At 38.1% G+C, this 27,647-nt stretch overlaps 1 protein-coding gene across 1 annotated transcript; it reads left to right on the top strand.

The window, feature by feature from the left end:
* Positions 1 to 841: 841 nt before the first annotated feature.
* On the top strand, positions 842 to 27,647 carry LOC134529733 (popeye domain-containing protein 3-like). Its single transcript, XM_063364114.1, has 9 exons — positions 842 to 885; positions 1,730 to 1,841; positions 6,676 to 6,813; positions 19,570 to 19,751; positions 21,058 to 21,189; positions 24,073 to 24,180; positions 25,010 to 25,162; positions 26,747 to 26,891; positions 27,428 to 27,647. Exons 2-9 carry the CDS (start codon positions 1,730 to 1,732, stop codon positions 27,433 to 27,435), a joined length of 978 nt encoding a protein of 325 aa, XP_063220184.1. The 5' UTR covers positions 842 to 885; the 3' UTR covers positions 27,436 to 27,647.

Here is a 27,647-nt window from a genome sequence, read left to right as displayed (position 1 = left end):
TTCAAGGTAACCAAGGTGTTGGCCGTGACGTCATAATCTAAGGTGGCGGACCCCGGCTACGGCTCCACGCCCGGCACCTAGCTGCAGGACCCACTGTTATACAGGGCGAGTCTGAACTTACAGTATTATTTAAGCTGTGGTCATTTCTTAAAAAGGAATTCAATACTAAACTCCAATGACTTCACTGGGAAAATTATATGTAGTAGCCAGTCACTTTTATTTTAAAATAGTTATGGCCTGAAAAGGTTGGAAACTAATACGTCGTCTTTTGGTTCTTATTACACCCCTTAAAACGAAAACTTGGACAAAAAAAAACCCTTATTTGCTTTTACGAAACTGCATATTGGGTCAATACACATTACCATTTACTAAATGAAATACACATGTGTAAAAATATTTTATAAAATGTTTTTTACAATCATATGTTTTTCATATTTAGTACTGAGGCGTTTGCTACGCCTCCATTAGTTTCACTTTTATAATTAATTAGTAGTTTGAATGTCTTTATTATTAACGTCTTATAAATTGATTTGGTTTAGATTATATTATATGATATTATAGTTAGTTTGGCACTTATCTCCAACTCGCCTTGAAGTATGGTAAAAAACAAAAGAACATTACGGACATTAGCGGATCTGCGTTTGTGTTTCCACGAGCCAACACCACGGCGCGCGCGGAGCGGTGTGACGTAATGGGGAGGCGTGGACGAGTGAACGACTGCGGCTGGCTAGCGGGCAGACGGGGCTAGCGGCTGGTGGAGTGCACTTCGGCTTGCGGGAGCAAGCGTGTTGGACTGCTGCAAAATGGAAGCCAGTATTCCATTCACCAACGCTTCGAGCAGTGCCCAGCCCGGGGCTGTCATCCAGCACGCTGCATGGACTGAAAGTAAGCCTCGACGCACTTGATATTAACAACCAGACATCGGGTTGAGTTTTCAATGGAACGAAAAGCAGAGCGACTATAGTGATCTCAAACTCAGACCTTAATAGCATCAGAAATCTTTAACGCCGTGAACTAAACTCTATTTCTTTTTTATGTTGGGCCGCGCGAGAAAACTACATTTACTGCAAGTGAGACTTGGACGTTTTTTTTTATGCTGTGGTGCGGGATGTTAGGTACGGATTATAGCGTCACAACTAGAGACCGATTTGACGAAGAGAATTGGGGATGTGTCAAAAAAAACATTTATAGACAACTACGTTATCCATGATTACTTTTAACGGAGTTGTTAGGGAAAATCTAAGCTTTCTTAAATGTTTGTAAAATTAAGCGTAATTGGTAGTTGTTAATGATTGGTTATATTAGATGTATTTTTTTTAATGCTAGATCGCGATCTGCAAATTTGTGTCAGTTGCCCTGTAGTTAATGTACCAAGCCAATACCAAGCCGTTAAATTAAATAGCAAACAGGCAGTGATGCACTTAATTATTTTCCATGCCGTCTTTTCCTGCTTAGGGGCTGTACTTTTCACTGCATTTACCCTTTTTACCCATTTGCGATTTCTGACTTCGAACCCGAGCGCCTCAAGTAAGGCCTCAGTACCAATCACCTTAATTTTTTTCATATTTAAATATTATAGGAAAATTACTTGGTCGAATCCGTGTGATCTTTATTTCGTACTTATTAATTTAATCAAAGTGTTTTAGTATTTTAATGTGTTAAAACTGTGTTACATAATTAAAAATAACATATGTATGTTCATATAAATATATATTTTTTTGAATTGTAGATGGTCTATGGCGAAGGACTGTCGAGCCGAAGTGAAGATCCCCGAATCACTCAAGTTTCACCCAGTAATGGTTCATGGGATGAAGATATTGTATCTAACTATACCCACATAGGTAGGCTGTCATTTTCTTAATTATTATGGTTTCTACTACAAGTTGGTTGGTTTATGATATAATCTAAACTTTAGTTTTCTTTTGTCGTTACTTTTGCTTGTGAAATCCTTGCTTCTGTGTGTAATTAATTTATAGAAACATTTAAGATACTTGATTAAAACGCAATCTCAATAAAACATTATTTATGTAGGTAATGAAACATTAGGATGTATTCTGACACGATGACTCAGATTTGTTACATTTTTTAAGTTTTTGTATTATATTTTTATTTAATTTCCCTCGGTGGGTTCTATATGGGGACAGCTGATTTGATTTAAGTTTTTTTGTAAATATAATATAAAATATGTTTTATTTTATTTAATTTTTAGGTAAAAATGCAATCGAGTTGTAACATTTCACCTAAGGTGATAGCTACATTTCAGACAAGGTGTAAGATTTCAGGGCCAGTGTTCCAGCTCAAGATCACCCAAGAAGACAGTCGTAACATACAATCCAAGACAAACCCTCTCTATCTGCTACACCTTAAGAACACTGTCTCGGAACTGACATTTATACGATACTTAAAAGTATATTAAGTAAGTTCATTGAAAAAGTTGTTGTCGCTCATATCAGAAAAAGTATGAAGAGTCATCATAGACATGTCCTGATAAAATTTTCCGTTTGAATATATTTTGCAGGGAAATCTCTCTAATTACCACACGTGTTTGTTTTGGATGTGGCCTTGAAACAACCTTTTGAATGATTTCATCAGTACAGTTGCTAGTTCCGTAGTCTAAAATAAATTACACTTTTTCGCTTTTAATAAAAACATATCACATTGCTAAATAGCCTGTATTTATATGTATGTACTTGAGGTAAAAACACAATTGAAACAAAATCTGTTTGCTTAAATTTATCATGTCTTATTTATAATATTTTGAACATAAATATTTGAATTTCAATAAGAAAAATATCTGCAAAATTTAAACATTTTCCTTTTGATTTGAATGCGCATTGCAATTAATTTAAATTCGAAGCAATAACAAGAAATACAATTCTGCTTGGTCCTCTTAAATATCTGACATATTAAAAACCTTAACTCAGAAGAATAGAATGCAAGTTTAATCTATTAAAAACAACCAACCAAAACGACACAGTAGCAAATAAAAATAATATGAACTATATTATATTGTTAAGATTTACTGCGGGTTCATAAAGGATAGCCCAATTAAATAACTTTTTCACACACAGTTTTATTTATTGCCACTATTTACATTACAAGCAAATAATCTAAAAATGCCAATTAATCAATTTACTTAAAAAATGTTGCTTCCTCCAGTCACTCGTTTCTTACAATCCACACGCCTCGCTGGGCCGCACCTCTGGCGCAACTCTCGCCGCAGCACCCCTCGTGGTCCTCCGTCGCAGGACTCCGTCGCCGCACTCCGCCGCCGCCGTCGCACTTCCCCTTCGCCGAGATCCCACTCGACACCTCGCTCGGAACTTCGCTCGGGACTCCGCTGCACCCGCGGCACTATCGCCCAGAAACTTCGCCGCGGGAAAACTCCTGACTCCACTCATTCACTCACTCACTCACTCACTCACTCACTCCCTGCCCTGGAACCTTCGTCCAAGGACTTCGCCACTCTGCCGCACCCGCGGCACTATCGCCCCGGAAGCTCCGCTGCGGGAAGGCTCCCGCCTGAACTCTCTGAACTCCACTGACTCTCTTCCTCTCTCGAGGGCGCCGTCCTCGTTTTATCTATCAGCCGCCATTTCTGGAACTCACGAGTGCGGCTGGGGGCCAGTCGCGTCATTCCGCGCCGACCCGACGGCAGAAATCTCTCGAAACACGTGTCGGCGGCTCGCGTAACTCCGCAGCTGTCAGGTTTCAGTTACGTGTCAAAGGCAGGGCGCCGCGCGGGGAGTTGGGGGAAGGAGGGGGAAAGCGACAATCCTTGTTATCTTCCAGGCGCGCGCGGCGCATATCATGTTGCGGCAGTCGCCAGCCAGCTCTGCACCTGCACGTGTCCCGGCCTTGCTCTAGTTCGTAACATTATTTTAGTTATTGGAGTAGGTATTGAGTATAGTTTTATCAGTGAATTTGATTTTGTTTGCTTTGTGTGCGACATATTGTGGAAAATTTGTGTTTAAAAAATATCATGTGTTAGGCCTAATTGTATATGAATTTCACGTGTGAATTGTAATTGCATATATGCTGCATTTTGTGATTTATTATTGCATTTAATGTAAGTTATTTCATATATAAAACCAGAATATAGTTAATTTAATGTTGAGAAAAGATAGAACACATTTAATCCCCTCCTCAATATTTTTCTGAGTACGCTCATGAACTGAACTGTGTTGTGCCTAATTTTAAGTGTGAAGTGTAGAAAGTAGTATATTTTGGTATCGGAAACTAAGTTCTGGGTGAGGATCCGGAAGCCGACCGCCATTTTGGATTCAGACGTCATGGCGTGCATCTTGGATGAATTTGACCCTTGAACTTGACCTTCAAAATTTGCCAAAAATTGCCAAAAGACTCAACATTCCTCAAAATGTGCTCACAATTCGCCAAAATTTCCCGTTTATAGGGAAAAATCCGCTTTAAAATCTCCAAAAATAATTCCTATTTCGAGAGAAAAATTCCCTTATTGAGGGAAAATTTCCCGTTCTAGTCCTCAAAAATGACATTAACTTAAAATGTCTATAATGTGGTTTAGGGGTCCTAAAAGCAAGCCGCACTAAGCAACTTAGGTCATGACCTTGACAATTAGGTTGCTAAGGCCATCGTTTTGGTTTTAGGGCTTCATTACAGTTTTCGATATTGTCAGTTTTAGGTGCTTCATCACAGTGCTTGGTCTTGTCACCAGCTTCAGAGTCACTGTCGTCATAATCGTAGAAGTCAGCGTCTTCACCTGGATTACTGTAAGAATTCTAAATCGTTGTCATCGAAGCTTCTTCATCGTCTAAAAGCTTCCTGTTTAAGTGTCCATAATTTTTACAAAGTATGGAGAATCTACTTGAGATGGACTTGAATGTATTCTCACATTTTAAGGTCCATTGGTTTCAGTCTTCTTTAAACCATCATCATCCTTCAATTTAAGTTCTTTGATGAGATCAGGAGAATTATGAACATATAATCACATTCAAGACAAGGAAAATTATTTTTATCATACAGCACACTCTTCGTTAGTGTGGTGGCTTTATCGATGTCGTCCATCTCGTAAGTCGGCTTGGTTTTACAAGTTCGTCCATGTCTTTTTAAGCTATCAATTCGTGTAAACAACCTGCTAAACCGATTACAGTTTAACATTTTGCATAGCGGGTTTTTAACACAATCATTCTTCTCGTGACATCTAGCATTCCTTTTCAGGATAAATTTCTTACCACAGTATCTACAGAGGTGTCCTTTTGATACAGCTACAGACAATGAACTAGGATACATGTTAGCTTCTGCGACTAATGCCATATGCAAACTGAGAGTTTTAAATTGGAACAATTACTTAAATAGATTATTTTTTAATTTTTCACCAGCTGGAGTTGATTTATCTCATACAAGAAACATGTCGCAAGTAGTTCCGATTCTTTCCTAGAGATGTCGCCGCCACGTGTTGTGTTGAAGTAAATATTATTATTTTTTTATGCGGGATGCGGGAAGCTCACTCACGTCCTCAAGAGAAGAAGGGCTTCGCTAGACATCAAGGAGTAGGAAGTTCGTCTTGCATGATAGTGCTTGTGAGTTGTTTTAAGACACAGTAATCATCTGGTAATGAATCTCTTTTGTTTGAATTCCACAAATTAAAGCAATATATTGTAATTGCTGATTTGGTAATAGGAATTCACTAAGTAAATGAACCTCTGAATAAAATTGCTTATTTCATTACGAAAAAAATATTTCATGCAAGGATTTTTTTCCTGGAATAACCAGAAACACTCAAAGAATATCAGCAAAAGTCTCGCCAGTAATAATCAGGAGCACGGTGGAATACCAACAATAGTCGTGTCAGAAATATCCTGGAGCACATGGAGATAACCAACAAAATATTGACAGAGATATTCAGGAGCACACAGAGAAAACCAACAATATATTCACAGGAATATTTAGGAGCACTCGGAGAAAATTAACACATATTTTCCTAAATCAATATCAATGAACCACAAAAAAAATATTAAAAATTTAAAAAATTTAAATTAACAAATTTAAATAAAATTATATATTTCATAACTTTGGCGAGTTTTGAGCAAATTTTGAGGAATTTTGAATCATTTTTGGCGATTTTTGCAAATTTTTAAGGTCAAAGTCAAAGGTCAAGGTCATCCAAAATGGCTCCATGATGTCAAAATCCAAGGTGGCGGTCGGCTTCCGGTTCCCCATATTGAACCCAGTTTCCGGAGGTATCAATATATACTACTACTGTAGCAGTTAATGTGGATGAAGTGTTTGATTTTTAGGTGTGAATCTTGCACTTTTGTTTATGATGCTTTGGTGGTAACCATGCTTTGTAGTAATCTTTAAATATGTTTATAAATGATTCACCCAGAAAGTTGTGAAATACCATAGCTAGGGTTTTGCAATAAAAAGTAAACATTTGAAAAACAATTACCTAATAACTTTCTCTTAATTTTGTAGCAAACAAAACTGCATTAAACCCATCCCTTACTTTCCACATAACACTAACAGAACCGATATTCTTTAATTTTGTAACATTTTATTACTCATTGTGAATTTTTTAGTACCACAATTGCAAAAGCGTTGTTTTTTTTTTCCAAAGTTTATGTAATCATTGTTCAGAAACCATAATATAAAAGAAATAAAACCTGGTTTTGATATTTTTTCTGTTGGTTCATGTAGGAACTCTTCCATGGTGCGACAGCTGGCGCGAACCACAGCATATTCTCTTCCAGTTGGCAAACGCGTTCTTTGTCATATCATATGCTGCACCAAACAACTCCCAGGGCATTCTTTTCATGCACGCATCGCTCATTATAGGTACGTATCGATTTTTTTTTACAGACTACGAACTTCTCACTTTAAGATACTGGTAGTTTCTATAAGTAGTATAGGAATGGGGCTGCGGGCGCACGGGTTCTGGGTGTGGTGCCGGTGCCGGTGTCCGCCATATTGGATTGTGACGTCACGGCGGCCATCTTGGATGGTTGTGACCTTGACCTTTGACCTTGACCTTGAATTTGATCCTCAAAATGTGTCAAAATCCGCCAAAATTGGGCAAAATTTGCCCAAAATTCCTCAAAATTCGCCAAAATTTCCATTTCTGTGAAAAAAAATTCCGCCAAAAAATCTCAAAAAATTCCACAATTCAAAAATTCCCGTTTTCGAGAGAAAAATTCCCGTTTCGAGGGAAAATTTCCCGTTTTTAGTCCTTAAAAATCCCAGCGGCTATAAATGTCCATATGTAGGCTTAAGCATCCATGTCTACAGCCTACGATAAGCCTCTGACGTCATCATGGATTATGACGTCACCGTTGCAATTTCCGTTACGGCCGCCATCTTTAACTTTTTTATTTATTATCCGATTTTAATGAAATTTTTTTAAAAATTAATAAAAAATTTACTTAATAAAATTTTAATAAAATACTTATAAAAAACAAACATTTACGACACGGAGTTCGAAGTCCTCGGTTCGAACCCGACGAGTGCAAAAAAAATTAAAAATGGCGACCGATCCTTCCCCCGTGGTGGGTGCTAGCAGACTGACTCCCACCACTTTTTTTCAAAGCATATATATCGTCACCTAGTATGACGTCATGTCCGCCATCTTGTCTTCGATGCTGGAAGCCATCATCACTGTATCGTCGGCTAGAGTGCGCCGATGACATGTTAGTTTAATTCGTATCCGCTAGAGTGCAGTAATCATTTATTACTGTGACACCCGCCATCTTGTCATTTGGCCGCCATCTTGAAAATCCGTAATTATTTAGCTAGAAATTCGGGAAAAGTTCCAAAATTCATTAAATAAATCACTCATTAATTTACATATTGATTCGATCGATTCCTGTCCTAGGTTCGATACCCGATCGATGCAAATAATCTTAATTTTTATGTAAAAATACCTAAAAAATGACAGGTTCGAAAATAAAAACACTGCAAGTTCTTTTACAAACATAATATTTATTACATAATTTCTATTTTACTACAGGATCACCTGCGAAGGTTAGCAATCTTATAATCATTTAGGTCCGCATAGGCGTGAAATGACTAATTCTTAGCTCCAATCGGTTTATACAAGACAGAGTCCAGCCAGATCCTTTACAGACATAGTCCTCCTCTTCTTGACAGAGTTTCCGGATACCTTGTTTAACAGTTTGCTCGATATCGTTAGAACTGTAAATTACTGCAGCCGATGTCTTGAATGCACACTTCTTCACTTTGTCATCGAACGGATAAGGCTTTCCATATATACAGTCCAACCACAAGTTATATTTCAAAGGTCCGTTTGTTGCTACGTCATCAGTAAGCTGATTGATTATGTCCTGTCTGATATCATCAAGAAAATTACAAATGTCCTTTGACTCACTTAACGTACTTGGATAATAGTAGTCTTTCAATGTTCCACGAAATGCAGACTGCGCCAAGTAGAAGCCATTATCGTTCACTTGTAATGCTCCGATCACAGTCTTATGTTTATTTTCATGTTCAGATGCCACAGCAATCGGTTGCTGCACATCAGTTTTTTTACTTGTACGCTCACGAGTCACCAATCTAAACTCAGGAGTCGTAATTGCTGCAGGTAGTTCAGCAGTAGGCGCACGGACTTCACCTTTACAGTTTATCGAATGTTGGCGCAAATTATCAATTCGAGTAAACCATTTATGACACTCGTCACAGCGAAACTTCATGCGAGAAGGACTCTTCGTACATTTACTCCTCTCATGTCTCCGTACATCATGTTTAAATGCAAACTTCAAATCGCAGTAGCCACAAGGATGCCTAGTTGAAGACAAACCCGAACCAGATGTCGCTGTTACTGCAACTGAATCATTTCCAGGCATACTCTTATGCACATCAATGCATCGTTGTTGTATAGAAACCTTTACTTTCTGCCGCACTGCAGGTCCTTTACATGTCTCCAAGTGATGCTTCAAATTAGCATTTCTTGTAAATTGCTTGCGACACTTAATACAACCAAACATTTTAAGATAAGGGTTCTTGGCACATTCTCTCTTCTCGTGTCGACGAGCATTGCTGATGTTTGAGAAAATCTTGTCACAGTAACGACATCGATGTTCGTTAGTTGACGATTCGCCATCCATTGAAGTCTCCATCGAGGGCGAAACAGCGTTCGTCGAGGTTTCCTGTACAGTCAGCACTACCGGCATTAAAGTCTCTTCTGCTGGTGGTATCACATCTGTTGAAATCCCCTCCAATGTCGACGTCATCGTTACCAGCGGGATCTGCTCCTTCTCCGTCGTAGCTGTCGATAAGGTTCCCGTAGTCGATGGTACAACCTCCGAGTTCAACGTTAAAGACGGTAAAGATGCCATCGAGTTCGCAAGAACAGGTAATTACGCGATTTATGCACCAGATTAAACAATCTAGGTGATCCTTACACCGCCGTCGTCAGAAACAAACTGAGCGTCCTGCTGTCTAGGACTCGCTTATATACATGCACCGGATGGAATAATACGCTAGTCAAATCAAGAACAATTTATTATAATACTAGAGTCAAAACAACATTAAAAAAATAGAAGCACCATCAAAAAAAAAGGAAGCACACTTGGAAGCGCCGACAACGAAAAGGCAGCACATTTGGAAGCACCGACAACGAAAAAGGCAGCACCATCATCGAAAAGACCGCACATTTGTCATTGGCTCCAATATTCATTGGCTCCAATATTCATTGGTTCCATCAGTCTATTGATTCTATCAGTCTAGTGACTCCAACAGTCATTGACACCAACGGCCTTTTTCTTCATCAGCTCCAATGATATTTGGCTAGAATGCTACGAGTCTAAGAGACCATGAGGCTACAATTCTACGAGTGTACAAGACTCCTCCAACTACCTTCAAGTGTATAAAGCTCCAAATGCTCCAACAGCTCCAACACGCAATGTACGCGCAATACATGTAATTTACACACAATAAATGTAATGATTACACAGTACACACACACAGGAAACGGAACGTACACACAGTACACACAGGAAACGGAACGTACACACAGTACACACAGGAAACGGAACGTACACACAGTACACACAGGAAACGGAACGTACACACAGTACACACAGGAAACGGAACGTACACACAGTACACACAGGAAACGGAACGTACACACAGTACACACAGGAAACGGAACGTACACACAGTACACACACAGGGAACGGAACGTACACACAGTACACACAGGAAACGGAACGTACACACAGTACACACAGGGAACGGAACGTACACACAGTACACACAGGAAACGGAACGTACACACAGTACACACAGGAAACGGAACGTACACACAGTACACACAGGAAACGGAACGAACACGTAATATTCACGCAATTGACACACAGTACACGCAGAGTACACGCAATTTACGCAAAGTACACCCAATGTACGCAATGTACGCAATATATATGTAATGTACACACAATGACTACGCTTCGTTCGCGCAGGACAAGCATTTAATGAAAACGAAGCACGTTTGGACGGAAATTCTATAAAACGAAAGCTCATTTAACGAAAAGGAGGCGCATTCTCTCGTTCATTCAACTTGGTAGGATACGATTTTCAATGATAAGTTAGGATATAATCTCTCCATCAGTCTATGAATCCAACAGTTTATATTTCCATTAGCCATCGACTCCAATAGTCATTGACTCCAACAGTCATTGGCTCCAACAGTCATTGCCTCCAACAGTCATTGTCTCCAACGACCTTTTGGTTCATCAGCTCCAATGATATTTGGTTAGAATGCTACGACTCTAAGAGACTATGAGACTACAATTCTACGAGTGTACAAGACTCCTCCAACTACCTTCAAGCGTACAAAGCTCCAACTACTTCAGCAGCATTATGTTATAATAGTACAAGGCTACTTGACTACGAAGCTACAAGTCTACATGGCTCCAATTGCGGCATCTGTCTTCGTCTGAATTTTCTCTTTGACTCCAACTCCGCCCGCCAGCATCTCTTCGATCTGCACCTCTATTATGTTATAATAGTACAAGGCTACTTGACTACGAAGCTACAAGTCTACATGGCTCCAATTGCGGCATCTGTCTTCGTCTGAATTTTCTCTTTGACTCCAACTCCGCCCGCCAGCATCTCTTCGATCTGCACCTCTATTATGTTATAATAGTACAAGGCTACTTGACTACGAAGCTACAAGTCTACATGGCTCCAATTACGGCATCTGTCTTCGGCTGAATTTTCTCTTTGGCTCCAACTGCTACAGCAGCATTATGTTATAATAGTACAAGGCTACTTGACTACGAAGCTACACATCTACAAGGCTCCAATTATCACATCTGTCTTCGTCAGCATTTTCTCTTTTGCTCCCACTGCTCCAACAGCATTATGTTATATGATTCCATGGATACTTTGTTACGTAGCTACAGGTCTACGAGGTTCCAATGCATCATGTTTACGAAGCTTCCAGAACACAGGGTTACGAGACTGCGAGGCTACAGGACTACGAAGCTTCCAGGACACGAGGCTACATGGCTACGAGACTACATGACTCTAACTGATTACAATAGCACCACTCAGTGGTGAGAGTTAGGTTATCTCATGCAAAAGTACTTTATGCATGTAGTTCTGCTTTTCAACAACAGATGTCGCCACATGTTGCTTGCAGGTAAATAATATCTAGTTCTTTTATGCGGGATGCGGGATGCTCACTAACGATCGCAAAAGAAGGATGGCTTCGCTAGACTCCAAGGAAAAGGAAGTTCGTCTTGCATGTTGGTGCTCCACAGATGTCTCATGGCGTAATATTAATTTGACTGAGTAATGATATTTGTCAATTCCACCTGATAAAAATATTGCAAGTTTTGATTTAGTAGCAGAAATTATCGAATTAAATGTAACTCCAATTAAAATGACATGTCTCAATAGACAAAAAAAAAAAATCCATGCAGAGAGTGGTTCCTCATAATAGTCAGAAACACTTGAAGAAACCACAGGAATGATTGCAAGAACACGGGAAAAACCATCAAATTATTGACATTAATAATCAGGAGCACACGGAGAAAACCATCATAATATTGGCAAGAATAATCAGGAGCACACGGAGAAAACCATCATAATATTGACCAGATTAATCAGAAGTACTCGGAGAAAACCACCACATGTTTTCCTTGATATCATAAAATTACAGGAAAAAAATATTTAAAAATAAAAATAAATTAATAAAAAAATAAAAAAATTGCATAAACAGTTTCTGCTAGCTTGTAAACTTATCATTGTTGAGCAAAGATAGAGTTCTTGTACAAGCCAGAAATTTATGCAATTTTTTTATTTTTTTATTAATTTATTTTTATTTTTAAATATTTTTTTCCTGTAATTTTATGATATCAAGGAAAACATGTGGTGGTTTTCTCCGAGTACTTCTGATTAATCTGGTCAATATTATGATGGTTTTCTCCGTGTGCTCCTGATTATTCTTGCCAATATTATGATGGTTTTCTCCGTGTGCTCCTGATTATTAATGTCAATAATTTGATGGTTTTTCCCGTGTTCTTGCAATCATTCCCGTGGTTTCTTCAAGTGTTTCTGACTATTATGAGGAACCACTCTCTGCATGGATTTTTTTTTTGTCTATTGAGACATGTCATTTTAATTGGAGTTACATTTAATTCGATAATTTCTGCTACTAAATCAAAACTTGCAATATTTTTATCAGGTGGAATTGACAAATATCATTACTCAGTCAAATTAATATTACGCCATGAGACATCTGTGGAGCACCAACATGCAAGACGAACTTCCTTTTCCTTGGAGTCTAGCGAAGCCATCCTTCTTTTGCGATCGTTAGTGAGCATCCCGCATCCCGCATAAAAGAACTAGATATTATTTACCTGCAAGCAACATGTGGCGACATCTGTTGTTGAAAAGCAGAACTACATGCATAAAGTACTTTTGCATGAGATAACCTAACTCTCACCACTGAGTGGTGCTATTGTAATCAGTTAGAGTCATGTAGTCTCGTAGCCATGTAGCCTCGTGTCCTGGAAGCTTCGTAGTCCTGTAGCCTCGCAGTCTCGTAACCCTGTGTTCTGGAAGCTTCGTAAACATGATGCATTGGAACCTCGTAGACCTGTAGCTACGTAACAAAGTATCCATGGAATCATATAACATAATGCTGTTGGAGCAGTGGGAGCAAAAGAGAAAATGCTGACGAAGACAGATGTGATAATTGGAGCCTTGTAGATGTGTAGCTTCGTAGTCAAGTAGCCTTGTACTATTATAACATAATGCTGCTGTAGCAGTTGGAGCCAAAGAGAAAATTCAGCCGAAGACAGATGCCGTAATTGGAGCCATGTAGACTTGTAGCTTCGTAGTCAAGTAGCCTTGTACTATTATAACATAATAGAGGTGCAGATCGAAGAGATGCTGGCGGGCGGAGTTGGAGTCAAAGAGAAAATTCAGACGAAGACAGATGCCGCAATTGGAGCCATGTAGACTTGTAGCTTCGTAGTCAAGTAGCCTTGTACTATTATAACATAATAGAGGTGCAGATCGAAGAGATGCTGGCGGGCGGAGTTGGAGTCAAAGAGAAAATTCAGACGAAGACAGATGCCGCAATTGGAGCCATGTAGACTTGTAGCTTCGTAGTCAAGTAGCCTTGTACTATTATAACATAATGCTGCTGAAGTAGTTGGAGCTTTGTACGCTTGAAGGTAGTTGGAGGAGTCTTGTACACTCGTAGAATTGTAGTCTCATAGTCTCTTAGAGTCGTAGCATTCTAACCAAATATCATTGGAGCTGATGAACCAAAAGGTCGTTGGAGACAATGACTGTTGGAGGCAATGACTGTTGGAGCCAATGACTGTTGGAGTCAATGACTATTGGAGTCGATGGCTAATGGAAATATAAACTGTTGGATTCATAGACTGATGGAGAGATTATATCCTAACTTATCATTGAAAATCGTATCCTACCAAGTTGAATGAACGAGAGAATGCGCCTCCTTTTCGTTAAATGAGCTTTCGTTTTATAGAATTTCCGTCCAAACGTGCTTCGTTTTCATTAAATGCTTGTCCTGCGCGAACGAAGCGTAGTCATTGTGTGTACATTACATATATATTGCGTACATTGCGTACATTGGGTGTACTTTGCGTAAATTGCGTGTACTCTGCGTGTACTGTGTGTCAATTGCGTGAATATTACGTGTTCGTTCCGTTTCCTGTGTGTACTGTGTGTACGTTCCGTTTCCTGTGTGTACTGTGTGTACGTTCCGTTTCCTGTGTGTACTGTGTGTACGTTCCGTTCCCTGTGTGTACTGTGTGTACGTTCCGTTTCCTGTGTGTACTGTGTGTACGTTCCGTTCCCTGTGTGTGTACTGTGTGTACGTTCCGTTTCCTGTGTGTACTGTGTGTACGTTCCGTTTCCTGTGTGTACTGTGTGTACGTTCCGTTTCCTGTGTGTACTGTGTGTACGTTCCGTTTCCTGTGTGTACTGTGTGTACGTTCCGTTTCCTGTGTGTACTGTGTGTACGTTCCGTTTCCTTTGTGTACTGTGTGTACGTTCCGTTTCCTGTGTGTGTGTACTGTGTAATCATTACATTTATTGTGTGTAAATTACATGTATTGCGCGTACATTGCGTGTTGGAGCTGTTGGAGCATTTGGAGCTTTATACACTTGAAGGTAGTTGGAGGAGTCTTGTACACTCGTAGAATTGTAGCCTCATGGTCTCTTAGACTCGTAGCATTCTAGCCAAATATCATTGGAGCTGATGAAGAAAAAGGCCGTTGGTGTCAATGACTGTTGGAGGTACTAGACTGATAGAATCAATAGACTGATGGAACCAATGAATATTGGAGCCAATGAATATTGGAGCCAATGACAAATGTGCGGTCTTTTCGATGATGGTGCTGCCTTTTTCGTTGTCGGTGCTTCCAAATGTGCTGCCTTTTCGTTGTCGGCGCTTCCAAATGTGCTTCCTTTTTTTTTGATGGTGCTTCTATTTTTTTAATGTTGTTTTGACTCTAGTATTATAATAAATTGTTCTTGATTTGACTAGCGTATTATTCCATCCGGTGCATGTATATAAGCGAGTCCTAGACAGCAGGACGCTCAGTTTGTTTCTGACGACGGCGGTGTAAGGATCACCTAGATTGTTTAATCTGGTGCATAAATCGCGTAATTACCTGTTCTTGCGAACTCGATGGCATCTTTACCGTCTTTAACGTTGAACTCGGAGGTTGTACCATCGACTACGGGAACCTTATCGACAGCTACGACGGAGAAGGAGCAGATCCCGCTGGTAACGATGACGTCGACATTGGAGGGGATTTCAACAGATGTGATACCACCAGCAGAAGAGACTTTAATGCCGGTAGTGCTGACTGTACAGGAAACCTCGACGAACGCTGTTTCGCCCTCGATGGAGACTTCAATGGATGGCGAATCGTCAACTAACGAACATCGATGTCGTTACTGTGACAAGATTTTCTCAAACATCAGCAATGCTCGTCGACACGAGAAGAGAGAATGTGCCAAGAACCCTTATCTTAAAATGTTTGGTTGTATTAAGTGTCGCAAGCAATTTACAAGAAATGCTAATTTGAAGCATCACTTGGAGACATGTAAAGGACCTGCAGTGCGGCAGAAAGTAAAGGTTTCTATACAACAACGATGCATTGATGTGCATAAGAGTATGCCTGGAAATGATTCAGTTGCAGTAACAGCGACATCTGGTTCGGGTTTGTCTTCAACTAGGCATCCTTGTGGCTACTGCGATTTGAAGTTTGCATTTAAACATGATGTACGGAGACATGAGAGGAGTAAATGTACGAAGAGTCCTTCTCGCATGAAGTTTCGCTGTGACGAGTGTCATAAATGGTTTACTCGAATTGATAATTTGCGCCAACATTCGATAAACTGTAAAGGTGAAGTCCGTGCGCCTACTGCTGAACTACCTGCAGCAATTACGACTCCTGAGTTTAGATTGGTGACTCGTGAGCGTACAAGTAAAAAAACTGATGTGCAGCAACCGATTGCTGTGGCATCTGAACATGAAAATAAACATAAGACTGTGATCGGAGCATTACAAGTGAACGATAATGGCTTCTACTTGGCGCAGTCTGCATTTCGTGGAACATTGAAAGACTACTATTATCCAAGTACGTTAAGTGAGTCAAAGGACATTTGTAATTTTCTTGATGATATCAGACAGGACATAATCAATCAGCTTACTGATGACGTAGCAACAAACGGACCTTTGAAATATAACTTGTGGTTGGACTGTATATATGGAAAGCCTTATCCGTTCGATGACAAAGTGAAGAAGTGTGCATTCAAGACATCGGCTGCAGTAATTTACAGTTCTAACGATATCGAGCAAACTGTTAAACAAGGTATCCGGAAACTCTGTCAAGAAGAGGAGGACTATGTCTGTAAAGGATCTGGCTGGACTCTGTCTTGTATAAACCGATTGGAGCTAAGAATTAGTCATTTCACGCCTATGCGGACCTAAATGATTATAAGATTGCTAACCTTCGCAGGTGATCCTGTAGTAAAATAGAAATTATGTAATAAATATTATGTTTGTAAAAGAACTTGCAGTGTTTTTATTTTCGAACCTGTCATTTTTTAGGTATTTTTACATAAAAATTAAGATTATTTGCATCGATCGGGTATCGAACCGAGGACAGGAATCGATCGAATCAATATGTAAATTAATGAGTGATTTATTTAATGAATTTTGGAACTTTTCCCGAATTTCTAGCTAAATAATTACGGATTTTCAAGATGGCGGCCAAATGACAAGATGGCGGGTGTCACAGTAATAAATGATTACTGCACTCTAGCGGATACGAATTAAACTAACATGTCATCGGCGCACTCTAGCCGACGATACAGTGATGATGGCTTCCAGCATCGAAGACAAGATGGCGGACATGACGTCATACTAGGTGACGATATATATGCTTTGAAAAAAAGTGGTGGGAGTCAGTCTGCTAGCACCCACCACGGGGGAAGGATCGGTCGCCATTTTTAATTTTTTTTGCACTCGTCGGGTTCGAACCGAGGACTTCGAACTCCGTGTCGTAAATGTTTGTTTTTTATAAGTATTTTATTAAAATTTTATTAAGTAAATTTTTTATTAATTTTTAAAAAAATTTCATTAAAATCGGATAATAAATAAAAAAGTTAAAGATGGCGGCCGTAACGGAAATTGCAACGCTGACGTCATAATCCATGATGACGTCAGAGGCTTATCGTAGGCTGTAGACATGGATGCTTAAGCCTACATATGGACATTTCTAGCCGCTGGGATTTTTAAGGACTAAAAACGGGAAATTTTCCCTCGAAACGGGAATTTTTCTCTCGAAAACGGGAATTTTTGAATTGTGGAATTTTTTGAGATTTTTTGGCGGAATTTTTTTTCACAGAAATGGAAATTTTGGCGAATTTTGAGGAATTTTGGGCAAATTTTGCCCAATTTTGGCGGATTTTGACACATTTTGAGGATCAAATTCAAGGTCAAGGTCAAAGGTCAAGGTCACAACCATCCAAGATGGCCGCCGTGACGTCACAATCCAATATGGCGGACACCGGCACCGGCACCACACCCAGAACCCGTGCGCCCGCAGCCCCATTCCTATACTACTTCTATAGATACATTTTCACAAAATATCATTATGAACAGTGTTACCTAAAATAAATAGGACCGTAAAAAGTTATATCATATTTATTTACAACCGTAATTTAATTTATATAAAATATATTTATTATCCAAAACCTATATATTTCTTTTGATAACAATTAAATATTCTCAAACAAAAAATCTTAACAGTTAACACACAATATAAAACTAATAATTTAGCACTTTTTTAAACAGATGCTCATTATTTTCATAATGTTTATTCAATTTAGCTTTTAGGGTATCTCTGTAACAAATCTGACACTTTTGGGTGGCAATGTTAGAAACTCCTTAACAATTTTGGGACTTCGAAGTACGTGAAGTAAGAAATACCTTTACTAAATTTAGTTTAATATTTTTTTTAGTTATGGTTTTTAGTTTTTATGTAAAATGTAATCAATAAATAATATTTGACTCGAGGTATCATATTTCAGGGACTGAGTTTAAGGTTGAAGTAATGTTTAATTATTTTTTTAAGGAATTTTAGCCACTTTATGAGTATTTCAAGCCACTGACATTTTTGGGGGATCAAAATGGAAATTTTGTACCCTGAGTACAGGGTTTATTCTCTAAAACTGGGGAAATTGTGTCATTTTACGGTATTTTTTATTCATATTGGATGAAAAACGGGAAACTTTGACATCCGAATCCAAGATGGCGGTCGGTCATTGACTCAATTCACGCTCTACGGCCTGAAGCCTGGACCAGAAGGATCTATGATATACTACTGTCGTGGCATGCCGACTCCCGGTATCTTGTGGGTTCACGATATTGCTCGACGGCACAACACTGGAGCACCTATAAACTTTAGCGTCCGTTCCACTAGGATGTTTTACTCTCCCTATAGCTCAGAGTTGGCACCGAGTTGCTCAGCCTGTTTGCTTAGTCAGACAACACTGCGACACAAACTGTGTTGTCATCACAGCTATTTGCGGGCCTCGTGGTCCGTGTGCCAGAACCCAGCATCGAGCCAAGGGCCCGCGAATAGTTCCAGGCCGCGGAGTGCCGCCTACTACCTCTTGGTTATGTGTGGATCAGTGGCGTAGCCAGGATTTGTGTATGGGGGGTGTTAAGAAGCATGGCCCCCCCCCCCCCCGTATTAAAGCGGGGGGCCCGGGGGTCCTCCCCCGGGAAAATTTGGATTTTAAGGTGTAAAATAGTGCTATTTTAGCAGTTTTAGGTTCTTAAATTTAAATATTGTAATGGTAAAATTTTTATTAATTTTAATATGAAATTTGTTTGAGTGATGAATAAGAAATTAATTAAAGATTTGGTGCTAAGGGGGGGGGGGGGTTTTGAACCCCTTATCCCCCCCCCCTCCCCCCTGGCTACGCCCCTGGTGTGGATGTCTGTGGAAAGGATGATACTGGGTTACTTCTAAGGTGTTGTTAGAATTTGTTTCTTTGGCGGAATCGTGGGAGGGACTCGAACCCACGTGCTGCTGGGGGCAGTGCGATGGATAAAGATAGAAGTCACCGAGTGATTGCCACCTCTTCAGGCGCGTGGAAAATGGCCAGCGTCGCACCGCTTCGACGAGGAGTGTTGTCCCCAGGCGGCCAATTGTTTCGAAACTTGCTAAACGGTATGACGCGTGTCTCAGTGTGTATATGTCGAAAAGTAAAGTGTAGTTGTTATTTTTCAAGTGTAGGCTATAAAATAAAATTTATGTGGCTCTGTAACTACGTGCGTGTGTAGTTGATCACCGAACGGAGGTTAGTTTTCCAAACTTACCCTCGTATTTCGGGTGCAGTTACGAACAAACTGCATCTGTAACAAAAACAATATTTTTGCTCTACCAAATAATTTTATTGGTGTCATGAACACTGGATTTCTTATTAATACAATTTTTTGGAGATTGATGTTAAACCATAAGTTTTATCATTTCTCAAAAATGAAAACTAATGTTTTTTTCTGCTGTCTAGGATTCATGCTATTCTCATTTTGGGCTTGGAATATTATATGTGCTCCAGATGTGTTTTCGTGGAATTTTACTTTTATGTTCCTCAACATGGGACAATTGGTTTACATAATTTACCAAATGAGACCAGTAAAATTTGATCCAGAACTGGAGGAAGCCTACCAGACCCTTTTTTATCCTTTTAAGGTAAGTGAAATCTGTTCATTTAAGACACTATTATTAAATGTCTATGTGCTTTTGATATAATTAAATTAAGACAAGAGGCAATAAATAAAAAAACATTAGGATATACAGTTTTTAATTTAATGTACTTATTTATTTTATATGATTGTCCACATTAGATCGTGAAATATAGTGTTACTTTTAAAGATAATATATTTTCTTAAATTTAAAATTGGAAACTGAATATTTTTTAAGAATGCAATTTACAGTTAACGTTACTGCAATAAACAAAATTCATAATGCAAATTACTTGCGTTTTTGTGAATTGGATGTATGAAATATGAGAGCATTATTTGGTCTCGTACACCCCGCCACACACTGCGGTTCATGATCTGTAACGAATGTTTTCCCCTAATTTTCCCTAGTAACATTCATCTTATCCAGTGTAATTTGTGATCATAGAGCAAGAAAGGAGGGGGGGGGGGGGTTTCAGCCCCCCAAACCCTCTGCCCCTCCTTCCAGGATCCACCTCTGCCCCTCCTTCCAGGATCCACCTCTGCCCCTCCTTCCAGGATCCACCTCTGCCCCTCCTTCCAGGATCCACCTCTGCCCCTCCTTCCAGGATCCACCTCTGCCCACGGCCAATACTCGTCGCCCTGGTTATGTACATATTAACTATAATATCTTTCGCAGCGGTAGGGAGTTCCGTTACTTGATTTTTCCTTCGACCCGAAAGCTAAAACAAAGCAGCCAGATTCGTAAACAATCAATGCTTAGACCATACTTGAATGCAATGTTTTGCAATCGGACACTTTAAGGCTATCCGTAAACATGTCTTGTTTGATGTTTTATATCATTTATTTAGAAAAAAAAATATTGATATGGTAGCTACTTTCTCCGGCATTATTCGAAGATACCCGTCAATGGATTGAAAGTCAATTCATTAGAAAAGCTTTCAAATTATCTTTATAACAGATGTTGAAAATTTTTAGATAAATATTATTATGTTTATGTAAGTTCACGACAAAATATCATCTTATATATAATCATTTAAGTAAGTAAATGATCTTACAAAACATTTTCAATGCATAAGAAGGGCTACTGGGAAATAGTTTATTTCCCTTTAAACTCATGTGATTAACAATATTTCATTTAAAGCAAGGCTGCAATGTGTCACATATATTACAGGCTTACCTTGGCAGTAATTGTAAAAGCCACCGACTCTTAGAAAACCAAATTTGTACCAGGTTTATTGTTGGTTTAAAACTGTAAGCTGTGTCAAATTTTTATACGTACTAAATCTCTACACAGTGTTTCAAATGTTCATTAGGTTTCCCGCCTCCAGTTCAAGAGGATGGTGAGCCCTGAGTTTGCACAGATTATGTCTCTTCATGCCGGGGAGGCCTATGCCATGCAGGATGTAACAAGTACTGACCGCTTAGGGCTGCTTCTGTCTGGAAAAGTAAGTTTCCTTGATGAGAATTTAACATCATAAACAAATTTTAGTTAAACTATATTAAATCAACTGAGCTTAGTTAAAAATATTTTTTTTAATCATGCAATAACTGTGAGGCTTTTTTTTTTGTAGTTTTAAAACGAGCCATGATTTGTAGTAATACTCATTCAATTCCAGTGGCGGATACAGGATTTGAGGGGAGGGGGGGGAGAGAGGGTTGGAGGGGATTTAGTAAAATAGAAAAATATTTTACTTTTAACACGTATTCAAAAAATGTAATTACTACTGACACTAACACACTGACAAATGAGAAAAAACCTTTCTCATTCTTTTTCTCTAAAAAATCCGGACGGGCCGTTTTCCTCATAGAGGGAAACATTTCCTTAAGATAAGGTTGTATCCTTAAGCAGGCTCGATCTTAGGTCGTGAACTTGACCTTGACCATCAACTTGAATAGTCTTTAAATTTTAACCCAATAATTCCAAAAAAATAATACAAAAATATTTATTTATTCAATAAACAGCAGTACCCAGTTCGTATCCGATGAGATCAAGTTAATAATATATAAATAGAAACTAAAGATAATATAAGAAATTGTTTCATTTCTTTAGAAAATATTGAATAAAATAATCACTTACGGCATATTTCAGACTTACTGGGTTCGATTCCTGCCGAGGTCAGTCTTAAAGAATTATTGGTGACAGGCCTCCCCTCATTGATGTCCTGTCAGAACGACCTCCATCACTTTGACCAAGAAATATATTACTTTCGTCGCTGTGACGTCACGACAGCCATCTTGGTTCCGCCACCTTGTTTTCGTATGCTAGAGTGTGCTACCACAATCTTGGTTTATTTTTTTTTAGCTGATATAGAGCATAGTGTCAATCACCAGTATGTCAGCTGTCGTATCATACACCATATCGGCTGCCATATTGATAATCTGTCATTATTAATATGAAATTTCGAAAATAAATTCCAAAGCTCATAAAAACAAGATATTAATACATTGATTGATTCGATCGATTACTGTCATTGATTCTATCCTTGGTAGATTAAATAAAAGGTAAATTTAGCTTTAAAATACTTAATAAAATACTACCTCAATTTAACATTACCCCACAAACATATAAGGTTCAATTTTATGTGAAATAAAAGAAACATTTTTTATAATTTTACTTATTACATAAATTCTATTCTAATACAAGTAAAAATAGCTCTTTGGAAATATGTATTTATTGAGCTAAGTCTGCTTGTTCTCAGTTGCAATCGGTCCACGTGGCTAAATGTCCAACCGCTACATTTTCCCTGGTGTGCTTTCTCTTCGCGAAAACCTTTTTTTAACACCACAATTTACAGATTATTATACGTCGTGCGATAGATAAGTATCAGTATTCACTGTCTTGAATGCTCTTTTGTTAGTCGGGTATTGAAGTGGCTCAGGTTTAACACAAGTACAATCCAGCCATAAATTATACTTCACAGAAACATGGCTAATTCTCAGCTGCAGACTGTTCACTGAAGTCAGCATCTAGCCAAATACATTCCCACGTAGTCTTGTTCTTAATCTAATTTATATTTTTCTCAAAATCACCAGAAAACTCAGATTGTTTGTCTCACATAAGATATTCAAATAGTAGCAGTCATTCAACTTTCCACGAAATGCAGAATTAACCAAGTAGAACCCATTGTCATTTACCTGTAAAGCACCGAGCACAGTCTTATTTTAGATTCACGTCCGAATGTCAATGTAATATGGTGCTGCTCATCTGTGTTTATATTTTATATTTGTTAAAAAAAATATATATATTTTTAGGTGTAATTGTTTGCCTTTTATATTAAATTTTGGAAAATCAAATTTTATGAAAAACACATAATTTGAACTACAATTAAACACACATTTTAATGAAAGGGAAGTGGTAACCACTTTAATTTCAATTATAAAATCCACTCCCGTCAGTGATGCGTGTTTAAGTCACGTTGTCAAGAGAAAATGTGAGCTAAAATGTAACCTTACTTCACTCATACAAAACACACAGCCAGGCGATCCCTTAGAGTTGTCTCTTACGTTTATAATCAATTCTGAATAATATATATTTGAAATTTTTTTTACTCTTATTAAAAATTGTTATTTGAAAATACCATTTATTAAAAAAAAGTCCTTTTAAATGTGTCATTATACAGTTCTGAGTCCTAGAGGCAGTTTTAATTGGATTGGTACTAAAGACAAATTCTATTGACGGAAAATGTTGGTAAAGTCTTCATGTAAGTTCCTAGTGTAAATTTTTATATGGCATGTCGTACCTGTCTTTATAGGTAGGACTGAAAACATTAAGCCCACAAATTTCAGTAGCATCCAGACTTGATACAAAAAGTAAAATATTATCTAGAAAAAAAAAATATCCCAGCGAACAACATCGTGAAATTTGCAAAGTAAGGATTTTTTGCGTTAGTGGCTTAATACTTTTGAAAAAGTAGTTTAATCAAAGGTCTAAGACTAAACCCGGTACTCTCTAACCAACAGTTTAGCAAAATTAATACTATGAAAAGTAATTTTCTGCTTTTTGTTTGAACTAATAGTAAAGTTACCATTTCTTATGTACTCGCTCTCAAAGGGAAATGAAGAAAACCACTAAGAATTTTGTATTTTTTAAAGAATTTATTACATTTTGTAATGGAATAGTAGTGAATGTAACTTGCCCAGTTATCTTCTATATTTTACTAGGGCACAGAATTTAGCTGTAGATCCCTTTTAGATTGTAGGTATTTATAGTGCCTTAAAATATTTTATAAAAATAGAAAAAAAATACCCTTTTGTTTATGAAAATAAGTGTTTAGATATAAAAAAATTGGCTTGAGTGCCTTTTAACACTTATATGTTATTATCTGTAGGTAAATGTGATGTCTGACCATCAGTTTTTGCACCCAATCATTCCATGTGAGTTTTTAGATTCACCAGAATTTGAATCGAGTCGAGCTACTACTGAAGATAAATTCAAGGTACTGTAATTGAAGTACGTAGTAAATGTGTATTTTTTTGTTATTTTTTTGTAAATATAGAACATTTAGTAGTTAAATGTTTTTATTTTTTAATTGTACCAAACATTGTTTTTTTATTTGTGCTTCACAGCACACTGTAAAAATTGATTGTATACTTTTTACGAGGAAAATTCTTGGAAACTCAGTTACCAATGGTATCAACTTGTAAAACTGCAAGGCAGAGCTTTGTAAAATAATTTTATGCCTTGCATAGCTTTGTACCATTTGTAATTTTACAAGTGATATCATTGGAAACAGAGTTCTCAAGGACTATCCTTGTAGAAGTTTTAAAAAATTACAGTGCATACGTTTTATCTGTTATGTAAAGTAGTAGACGGCCATCAATTCTTTAGTGCTAAACCTAAGGAAATTTCACTGTTTACAATACCAAAACAAGTCTTTATGGATGGGCGCGTCAGCAGCAGTTAAAGATAATGTAGCGTACTGTTGATAATTCGAACTTGGTTCCTCTGAATTTCAAGTCTTGTATTTTACTACTGTGCCACATCTCTCCATAGAGTTTAGTTAGAAATTAGGAACAGCGTTTTTCACTAATATCTTTAAGTTATAGGTTAATATAGGTGTCCGAAAAACAAACATTTTTCAAACATCTAACATTCGAAAAATTATGAGTTTAAGAAATTACTGGTTTTTACAGAAGTAATTATAATAACAAAATATTAAAAAAAACTTGAAATCCAAACACTTTCCGTGTTATCAAATAACTATTTACTCGTAGTTTACTGCTAAATACAAACACGCTGTAACTCAAACCAGATTTTTTTTTCAGGTCTCTATAATAGCGGCAACTTCTTGTCGCTATCTGTCATGGCAGCGATCTTCTTTGGAATATATGTTTGTGAAAGAGACATACATAGCAACAGTTCTTACAACACTTATTGCCAGAGACATCACAATTAAATTGTACGCAATGAACAAAAAGGTAAGCTAAGAAGATTTCTCTTCATGTGAAACCACACTTACGGATCGTGTTCATTCCTTTCATTCACTTACTGTCTGCAGTAAATATACATGTTTTATTATAATTATGACATTAAATTAACTTTACCTTTAACTAGTTTAAAGAAAGTCGTGTTCAACTATACAGAATGTTCGCATAAATTTAATGGGTGGTAAGAAAAGCCAAAACATGCCATTTTTGTTAAGTAGCATGTGTCCGGAATCGCAGCCTTACAACGTTATTCCTAGGTGCGAACCGTTGCGCGAAAATGGGAGTTTCACTCGCATTAGGCGCCACTAGAGTGGCTGAGTGACGCGCAATCGTAGCGCCGTGACGCTCCGTGGGAAGCACTGCGCACTAGCTTCCAGAAGTCTGGATGGTTGGTTGTGTTACGTTCACACAGGGGCGCAACAACAGGGGGGGGGGGGAAGGGTATTTTGCCCGCCCCCCCTTCTGAAACCTTGAAGTGGGGGCAAACGGGGGCAAAGAAAGTGCTGTGTAATGAAGTTTTTATTTCTCAGAATTTTTTAGGGTGTTTGGCGGAATTAATTTCTAAAAAACTGGAAATTTGGGAGAATTTTCGACAAATTTTGAGTATTTTTCCGCAAATGTCCGCAAATTTGAAGTTTAAAGTCAAAGATCAAGGTAAAGGTTATCCAAGATGACCGTCGTGACGTCACAGTCCAATATGGCTGAAACCCAATTAACAATCCCCGCACCGCAACAACAGCAGGAGCCCCTTTTATATGCCACTTCAGATCACGACTCCCACTTAGAACTTATTAAATGATTTTCAATTTCGTAAATACATGAATTTTTCAATCTGCTTTTCGGCACACTCTTGTTTCTAGTATCAACCGTTCCATGCAGTTATTTTGGACCAGTAATGCAATGTGAAACCAACTACATTTGCTTATATTTTTTGTGTTGATTTTAAATAGGTGTGTACTTATTAATATTTATCAGTTACCTTGAAAAAGGTATCACTATGGAGCAAAATAACGCCAAATTATGCACATGTGACGTATGTGTACAATTTTATTCGCAAAGCTTTTTATAAAAGGACTGTAGCACATGGAGAGTATTTTTATAGTTGGTACTGATTGAATTATAAAATTATTTTCTAAAGTTTTCCTTTTATACCATTATTTATTCCACAAAAACTACCTTCCTACAGTTTTCAAAATTTCTCCTAAGTACTTTTCAAAACACTGTTACATTTTTATGACTTGAAAAAAATTAATGTATAGTTCTTTTTAGTTTATATGTTCGTATCTATACTTACATTGATAGGACTTCGGCGATTATTTATTTTAAAAACAAAAAAGTCTAACAGTAGGCTTTAAATCCAATTAATTTCTGAATGAACAGTAGGAAAAGTTCATTTTGATTTCACGTCATTCTTTGAATTATTTATCACGTATGTATCCTAAACCACATAATAAGTCTTTGTGGTTCATGGGAGTTGTGGGAACAATGTTACAGGAAAAAAAAAATTATTAACGAAGGAGGTGCATGTTCGTTTTGATGTGGCGTCAATTTCTATATCGATGTTTCGCCTGGCAGATAATCACAGAGAACGGATCTCACCTGGATATCCGTCTGCCGAGCATCACATCGTCTCTCGCGACGGCACCGGGTGACCACAAGAGCACGCCACGCGCCTTGCGCCAAAGCATGGTGGTGCCCGACCCCTCTTCTCCGGACTCAGGTTCGTGCGAGTGTTGACATCATGGTCTTGTATTTGTGCAGAACTGAGAGCGATGCCATTGCCAAAGAAGCATAGTTATTATATATATGGCTATTTATTTTGCCACAAACAAACAAATAAATATATTTGTTTATGGCAATGGGCAACCAGCAAGATCACAGTTTGCTCCAAAATAAATTGCTATTAGTTAGTCTGATGCTCATAAATAATGTCATACCGTAACTTAAAATTGTAATATCTTTTGACTGATCACCTCACCACACAAACAGTTGTCTTGAGTGTGAACCGCCGTTTGAACCACGTGGGTTCGATCCTAGCTCCCAGAATTGGCTCACTTTTATGAGCACCGAGTCGGTATCAAGTGTTTCGGTGTCCACTTTAGTCCTGGAGGTTCGTCTCCTTAAGCCTTTATGCAAAACCATGTAACGTAAACACCATAAATAAACATAAGTGTGCAACACTCTCCAATATTTCTTACAGCTTATGTGTAACAGAAGTCTAATAGAGGTTTATTTTGAAATTTTTTTTTTTGGCAGATTGGTGATTGCAGTGAAGTCGGGTGTGTGGCTTTAAAAATGTACAGTGTTCGGAATCATTGGCAGTCATTACATCTTTACCAACAGAAGTTCAAGCTAAATAATGTTGTGTAAAAATAAGATCTCTATAAAATTGGAACAACCTTGCTATGTAGTAGGCCTATATGATTCAATGTCAAAAACTGTAATAATTGTACTATTTAATTGTAAATATTTTCTA

This window comes from Bacillus rossius, chromosome 2 (assembly GCF_032445375.1).
Source record: "Bacillus rossius redtenbacheri isolate Brsri chromosome 2, Brsri_v3, whole genome shotgun sequence".
Classification (NCBI taxonomy): Eukaryota; Metazoa; Arthropoda; class Insecta; order Phasmatodea; family Bacillidae; genus Bacillus; species Bacillus rossius.
Note: the sequence above shows the minus strand (reverse complement) of the source record. Positions and strands in the feature narration are given on the sequence as shown.